Raw genomic sequence first — 8,358 nt, 5'->3', positions numbered from 1 at the left:
ATGATTAATTTAATAATTATTATTTTTTTGTATCTATGCTCGGATAGAATATAGTTACTTCCGTCTATAATTATTTAATTACTACATATTTTATAACCGCAAATTTTGACTTATCCTTAGTAATATTTTTGTCGTTTATAGTTGCCCACGCTCAGCGGAGAAGGGGGGTGAATGAAAGGAAAATAAAAATAATCGCAAAAGGAAAAAAAAGGGCAAAACAATAAAGAATAAATTATTCATTAGGTGCCACGTTATTTTTTCTTGGAAATAACGAAAACCCCGAAGCATTATGCCCACAATATAACTAAAATAAACCCCTATATAAACAATTGTTGAATTATGACCACTGGCGAATACCTTTACATGTAGATAACAGTGTTACCTACCCACCTGTTGAATTATCGTAATATTCCGTGAACAACATAAAAAAAAAAACATAAGTAAATAAACAAGTTGAAAGCAAAGAAATATCAGCAGAACTATATGTACAAAAGTTTAATAATAATAATAAATTTATGTACACAGAATGAAAAGGAAAAAAAAAGAATTCTTATCAATTAATAAAACTTATAGGTTGACTTAACCTTAACTTAAATGCTTAACCTTAATAACTATATTTACATTATTATTCTCTTATCCAGGATATGCTGAAGAAACGTCACTGCACTATATCCCCACTTCTAGTGTTAATGACCGTCCATTGAAGTAGAACACCATAATTTTGAAAAACAAAACCATATGAGAAATGTCATCTTATATACATTTCTCATATGGTGATATTCCGATTCAAACCATAAAGACAGAGGGCCTTTAAACTATTACCACTTCACATTGAACAACCATAACGTGTTCCAAAATCAAACTGTCACCTTCACAAAACCAAAACCCACTCGTCCGAACATACGAGTTCAAAATCAAAACTGCCGCCTTCACCAAAAAACGAAACCCACTCGTCTAAAACATATCGCTCGTGTATTGGTTTTCACCATGACAACCGTAACACCTCTTGTCTACACAGATCTAGCCGGTGTTTTTATTTCACCATGACAACCGTAACACCTCTTGTCTACACAGATCTAGCCAGTGTTTTTATTTCACCATGGCAACCGTAACAATTTCTTATTAATTTTTTTTATATTTATATAATCCTCAATTCTATTTAAATAGTGGCTCTGTCATGCAATATTTTTGCACGAAAACATAACAGAGTTTGTGAAAATCCTAATATTGAATTAACAATGCAACAATATAATAATGCAGTGTAGTGTGAATTTGAAATATCAGTAATTATTTGACCATGATATTTGAAACAATAGTAGCTGGTAGACACAACAGAGAGGAGTGTACTATGTGGTATTAGAGCATTAGAACTTACCTGCTGTGAATGCAGATAGGTAATCCCCAGGACAATGCACGGGGCTGCGTCGCTGGTGTTGCTAACGGCTATAGGGAGTCCGCAAACTGCAAATAAAACAATACATTATATTTTAAATTAGTTAAACATTTAACGATCCAAATATTTATAATGACTTCTAATATTGTTTTATCGTAAAATTAACAACTGAAGTAAGTTTTATAAATAATATATCTACACTGAGAAATTATGATAGATCATATATTTTAATATAAAACAAAAATATTTAAAACTAAAAATGTTTCTTTGTAGCAAAAGAAAAAGTAAATTTCTGACTGAAACACATCCAAACAAACGCGCTAAAGATGAAGAAATACCAGTGACAGAGAAGCGCGGGGATCTTTTGGAGTCATGCGTTGCCTTCCACACCGGTGTGGCAAAACTTGGCTCAAAGCTCCTCTGCAGAATATTATATATAGGTACGAATGTGTATTTATTTTATTCTTACATAAATTTAATTTTGTTTATCTTGTACACACATTGTTTTATATTATTCCCCTTTTTTTTATTATTTTGTAATCAATTTTAAATGAGTATATTTTTGATAAAGATTCTTGTTTTTATTTATACAAATCATAATACTATTTTCTTTTATTAATATATTTCTTTATTATTTTTTTCTTTGTATTTTAACTCAGAGAGTACTCTTGTTATCTTTCGTTTTTCTTTTTTCTGTTTTTTTTTTCTATTTCTGTATATATTTTAAGAATAATCATTTGAACACTAATACTTAATGTCCAGTGGCAGATTGTACCAGTTTATTTCCTCATATGCCGAAAATTATTAATTTATCATACGGTAATCAGTAATCATGAATGAATGAATGAAAATCAATCTTTATTCTGGTACAATTGGTCCGCTGAGAATAATTAAATGGATCTATAACAATATTTAAATAAAATAAAAATACATATTTATCCATCCTTATAATGTTTTCTATTATTCACGGAAGTCAGATAGCCAGATAGAGATGGATATATAGTTGATGTTTGAATGAAGTTAAGGAGGAAGCGGATGGATATGGGTAAGGAGTTCCAAAATGAGGTAGCTTGAACAGCAAAAGATTTTTCAAAGAAAGCAGTTCTGCAGGTAGGGATGTAAAGATTGATATGTTGGGATCTTGTGTTTAATAGGTGAATGGATAAACGTAGGGTAAGTATTTCAATGATATTAGGAAGGTGTTTTGGTTATTAGGAATCGGAATATAAATGGGCTAAGGAGGTATAGTCTCCGGATACTGGGATAGAGCTAGGAATGCCGAAAATTCATCTTATAAAGCATTTCATTAGTCTGTTTAGAATCTATTCTTGTTCAATGGATAGTCCTTCATACACTAGGCATCCGTAGTTGTAATGTGGGAGAATAATGGAAGGTACTAAACGTGACGAGTACTTCGAGGAAATGAATCACGGGATCTTAGGAGCTGCTTAGGATTGAGATGGTTTTACGAGTTATTTGGGAAATGTGGCTATCCCATATTAAGTGCTGATTAAAGGTGAATCCTAGGTTTTTTATGGTGTTTTGAAACTGGATTGGTATGTTCTTGAGGTATAATAATGAATAGAAAGGAAGAGAATTAATCAGTCATCAAAAACCTCTCTACCCTGGCTGTCCCTCTCTATGGCAACATTTCACTTATGCTTTTGAATGTTTACCTTGAGTTTTGAAGCTTAGGAAAAATACTTATTGAATTTAAATTTCATCTACACCCCTAATGATTAATTTTGTCTAATGATCACCTGATTAGGAGTGAAAGCACAATTAATTAATGTAATATGAGTTTAGACTCTCCATCCTGGCTTTTTTCCCAAAACAATGAAAAAAGATTTTTTATTTTTCGTTTCCAGCACTGTAGCAATTCTACAGGAAGTAAAAAAACGAGCATGACTAATGTAACTAGTAAAACCTCAGTTTAGGCTAGATGTTGAATGTGACGAGTGAGAAAAGCATGTTCAGATTTTCCTCAACCTCTCTTTCTTGGCATGCACAGTTACGAGAATATCAGAGTAAGTAATACCTCATAACATTTGTAAGCAGGCTGAAGTAGTATGTGATAGAAAGAAGATCCCCAAGCACCATGTTTTTTTGAGCTTGCTCTAAGGTCCCTAATTTATTTTTTTCTTTAATTTCTCTTTTCCCTGGTTCTTCCTTCTTGAAAGTTGAAGGGCCAATGGCGGGAGGTTTTAGCCAAGGGAGAGAGTATTCGTTCCTAATGTTTTCAATAGTCCAAAATAATCCTTTCAAGTCATACAACAGTGAGATCTTATTTTAAAGTATTTTCGAGAAAATAATAATTTAGTGTTGATATTTTTGAATTATAAGGTTACAATTATTCCATTTTTTACTCTTGTTTTGGAAAATTGTGACTGGGAACTAAGACTGTTAATATATTTCTAATATAATGCCTAGATATCTTTTGATATATGTGTGGTTTGCCAATTGTTTTTACTTAGACTAAATTATGTCAGCATGAAATAATAAAGAAAATGTTGACAGAAATGTGCTCTACTCTCTCCCCTGGAACCTTGTTTTATTAAAACATTAATATCTGAAAAAGTAATTATAACTGTGCGTCCTAATTTGGCAGACCTCATTAACAAGGCCATATGGAAACAACACGAGAGTAAAATTTGTAATATTAATCAAAAAAATTTGTTGAATCAGTCTGGTAAAATTTGACATTTTTCGCAAAATCACCCAAAACCTCCTCCTGCCAGCTGTATTGATAGTTTTAAATGTATCGAATTATTTGTATTGTAATGAAAAAAAAAATCATAGACATATGGGAATTACCAACTATAGAAGAAGCAGCAATAAAACATTTCCAAAAATATGGAATTGTAATTCATTTAAAATATTTTGTAATATTGTAATATATATTATAACAGATTAAAAAAAGAATTAGAAAAATATTGAAATGTTTAAATCCTAAAAAGGATAAAGATTTGCTAAATAGGGACTGCAATAAAATTATTAAATTAGTTTAAATTTGGCCAATTAAAATGGAAATATATTATTTATCGTTTGTATAACAAAAGTATCCAGAAGAAATCACTGAAATGAGAATCAATCCATTTTATATTTAATAAACTTATTATAAACTTTGCTAACAAACAATAAATACTGAACTAATTAAAATAATGTATATGACTGATTGAAAAAAGTAAAAATCATTGGTAGAAAGAAAAGATGGAGTGTGTGTTAGTTGTATTTACAGAGTGTGTAATATAAATCATAATACCTAACTCCCTCTTTCAACAACACGAGAATGTATAAATATAGGATTACAGGAAGAATAAAGCAGTCTGTTAGATACAACCGTGGGAGTGTTTTCTTGTTCCTAGTTTCCTTTTTTTTATTCTTTTAACCCGCGAACTCGTGACATATTCATATAAATATATGTATATTTTTTTTTACATTACGGTCAATAGAATACCTCTAGCACACAAAAAAAAAAAATTGTCAGATGTTCCACTATTTTAGTAAATCAACGATATGTATTTTTTAAAAAGATAATGTTGATCTCAACTTAATAAATGATCTTTGATAAAAATAATAATTAATAAGTTGAATTGATAATCCGAAGTTTACAGGTATTTATCGAATAATACAAATTTTAATAATTATTATAAAAAAAAATTAAATTTCTTAGATTAAGATTTTAAGTATTTCTATTCGGTATGTCGTTTCACTTTGAAGGGAAGTGTTATCCCTGGCATGCGGAAAAAAAGGGGAGTTTCCAAAAATATGAGGAGAGAGGAAATGTTATGGAGGGAGTTATGAAGCAATTAAAAAGGGCGCGCCCCTGTGTCCAGTGCCTTTTTGATAACGGCCCAAGGCCCCTATTTACTGCTCCCACTGCCTTATGCATCTTAACTGGCTCATTACTTCTCCCTAGGGGTGACAAATCTTCACTGCATTATGAGTAATTGAGATGTGTAGTACAATACGCTTTAAAGTTTCCCCGTTCCATTTTAGTATAGATCAAATGAAAGCGATTGTATCTCTTTTATGGCCTAGCGGTGGTGAAGTAGTCGCGTTTGCAATGATGAGGGACTAACCGGGATTATAAATGGGATGTTTTGAGAAATGACGCCAATCAGTACAATAAGTATGAAAAATGGTCTTTGATGAAAAACTTGGGCAGAAACAGAGAATGATAGATGAGTGTACTTAAGTTCCGGACCTGCTTTTATAGATGATAATTTGTAAATGAACGCCAGGGTGGAAAAAAAAAAATCTTGTTTAGTACGGAGTGGCATTAAATATTATAATTATGACCTCTTATTTAATAACTTTGCTATCGTTGATACGAAGAAACATATACAAAAAGTACATTATGACATATGGAACAGAAAATACTATCAAAGGAAAAAATACATCTGGTTGGAGAAATGGATTAATGGCGACGAGGGGAGGGCGTGGGGCAAAAATATCTAGAATGAATAAACTAATAAATGTACCAGTAAAAGAAAAGATGGAAGTAGAAAGTAACATTCTGGATAGACACATGATAGTATAGATAACTGCCCGGCATGTAACTCCGATGAAAAGGAAATACCCTTCACTTCTTGGGTACCTGTCCTAAATATAGTGAATTTAGAATAAAATATATTAAGCAAAGGACCTGCTCTCCAAAAAAATTATTCATTTTATTAAAAGGCTCTAATTGGAGAGCTCTCAGTAACTATGTACAACGGCTACAATAAAAAGAGCTCAATTGGTTAATATTTGAGTAATTAATGTCAAGGCACATTCTTTTACCAGTGCTTTTTTTAATCATAAATACTATATTGTATTATATTGTAATATATAATACTATATTGTATTTTATTTTAAATTATTGACTAGTTAAAAATATGGTTTTTAAGGTATATAACATATTTTTAAAAGTTTTTTTTATATTCTACAGACGGATGTTTAACCATTGCCTATATGTATTTTTTTAACTCTTGTACAGAGTGTTAAATAAACACATTTAAAAAAATGAACATTCTAGAATTTATTAAAGAAAAACGTCTGAAGTGAAATAGAGATTTAAAAAGAATGGCTGATGGACGATAATCAAGGTAAGTACACTCGTGGAAAATAAATGATAGAAAATGAGGCCATCCACGGAAAACCTGAGACAATGAATCGGAAGAATCCTTTGATTGACACAGCCTGAGAGAGGAATGATTCTTAGATCTGGAAGTAATCAATAAAAAAATAAACTTTAACTTCAGTAAACTTATTAAATGGGTGTAAAATCCTAAATAAAAACTTATTGTTTATTATTTGTTGGGTTTAACACTCCTGGATACTGTAAATACAGCAAAAAGTGAGGGCTGTACACTACCTAATTATTGTGCGAGGCAAGATCTATTGTAAAGGACCATCACGAAATAAAAATCAGCTCTATTTAAGATTGATGTTCGTGTTGAAATCTAAAAATCTGACGCGTCTCGATCTGCCGACATTCCTTTACCAGAGTGCTTAAACCTTTCAAATAGTTAATGACTTTTATTGAAGTCACAGTAAGAATTTAAGAATCGAAATTGAGGTTCGTCACTTCTCGATGACATGCTATTTCGATGGATTACCTCATTAGTAAAAATTCTTCACCGCTGATATCCGGCAAAGGGATCTATAGTACCGTATATATACATGTACACTGTAGTAAATAAGCATTGGCTCGATTAAAATAATATAAATAAATCATTAGAACAAACAAAAAATAATATAAGACTAATTAAGGTGAATAAACTGTTAAATAAATTATAAAGGACTAATGAAACTGAATAAAACCCCATTAGGGATAATTAGCTCGCTCCAATTGGTGACTGCTGACTGCCCGCCCCCTTTGAATGTCAATTCTGACAGTCTCTGATTATAAATTAAGTCAAAATCATCTTTTTAGATTTTAAATATTAATTTTTTTAAATTAACAAGTGCCTAATATTAACTTATGGATTGAATATATGGTGGAGCGCGGTGGCACCATGGTAAGGCACGATACTACTAACTCCAAGGTCCTGGGTTCGAATCCGGCTGTGGAGAAAATTAAAATCTGGCGGTCGAGCGTGATTAAGACCAAATCATCTCCTTTCACAACTGTTCTTCTAGTTACAGTACTTCCTTACAAAGTACTCCTGACCCTTCATGTGCGGTGGGTGTACGGATTTTTATTTTTTTTAATAATAATTGTATGACTTCTGTAAAAAATAAATTTGATATTATTCAAACTTTAGGAATTAATTTAATATTTTTTCCACTGCTACGTCGAAGAAACATGCAAGACCGTTACACTGTTTCGTTTAGCTTTAAAATACAATATCGTTTTGTGAGCGAAAAGAAATCCACAAGCAGATAAATCCTCCCAACAACGGCTGAGATAAACGAATTGTTTCCTCATTGAACTTTTCCCAACTAAGATGTTTTTTATACAAGAGAAGCATTATTTTTAAATATTTTGCCTAGTAATGAAGATAACAGCAAGACTAGTGGTCCAATATACTATCTCAATAACGTCAATAATATATATATATAACTCATGTGAAGTCTGGTGATGATAATAAAATAAAAAGGGACACAGAAAAGACTTACTAGCTTGCTGGAATAATACTGTATTACTGTTACTGTTGCTCCTTCTTATTCCACTTATATACACTTTGCCTATTTGTTTACGAGGAGAGTTAGGATTACGGCTGATATTGTGCCTGGCCATCCCGTAACTTATATATATCAATGCCACTGGAAAATGAGTTAGCACTATTGAAAAATTATAACTTGAGACCCCGAATTTAGTGCAGTAGGGAACCCAAAATATGCAAAATCGATATAAAACCTTTTTTTTTTTTTATAAAACTCAAATACAACAAAAATCGATTTCATTTTATAATTTATTATATTAATATGAATATGAAAAGTGTAATTTTGTGTAAACATAATAATTAAACTAATTT

The 8,358-nt window shown here is 31.2% G+C and overlaps 1 protein-coding gene across 1 annotated transcript in view; it reads right to left on the bottom strand.

Annotated features, from left to right (window-relative positions):
- LOC106684202 (uncharacterized) overlaps positions 1-8,120 on the bottom strand; it is an 85,874-nt gene extending 77,754 nt beyond the window's left edge. Inside the window, exons 1-2 of the mRNA XM_067052082.1 lie at positions 8,000-8,120; positions 1,376-1,461 (exon numbers count right to left, since the gene is read on the bottom strand). Of these exons, the coding sequence (XP_066908183.1) occupies positions 1,376-1,461; positions 8,000-8,120 (207 nt within the window). The remainder of the gene's footprint in view (positions 1-1,375; positions 1,462-7,999) is intronic.
- Between the last annotated feature and the right edge of the window lie 238 nt (positions 8,121-8,358).

Source organism: Halyomorpha halys, unplaced genomic scaffold, assembly GCF_000696795.3.
Source record: "Halyomorpha halys isolate HHAL.00 unplaced genomic scaffold, Hhal_1.1 Scaffold556.1, whole genome shotgun sequence".
NCBI lineage: Eukaryota > Metazoa > Arthropoda > Insecta > Hemiptera > Pentatomidae > Halyomorpha > Halyomorpha halys.
The sequence above is the reverse complement of the archived record's forward strand: the minus strand, read 5'-3'. Positions and strand labels throughout refer to the sequence as shown.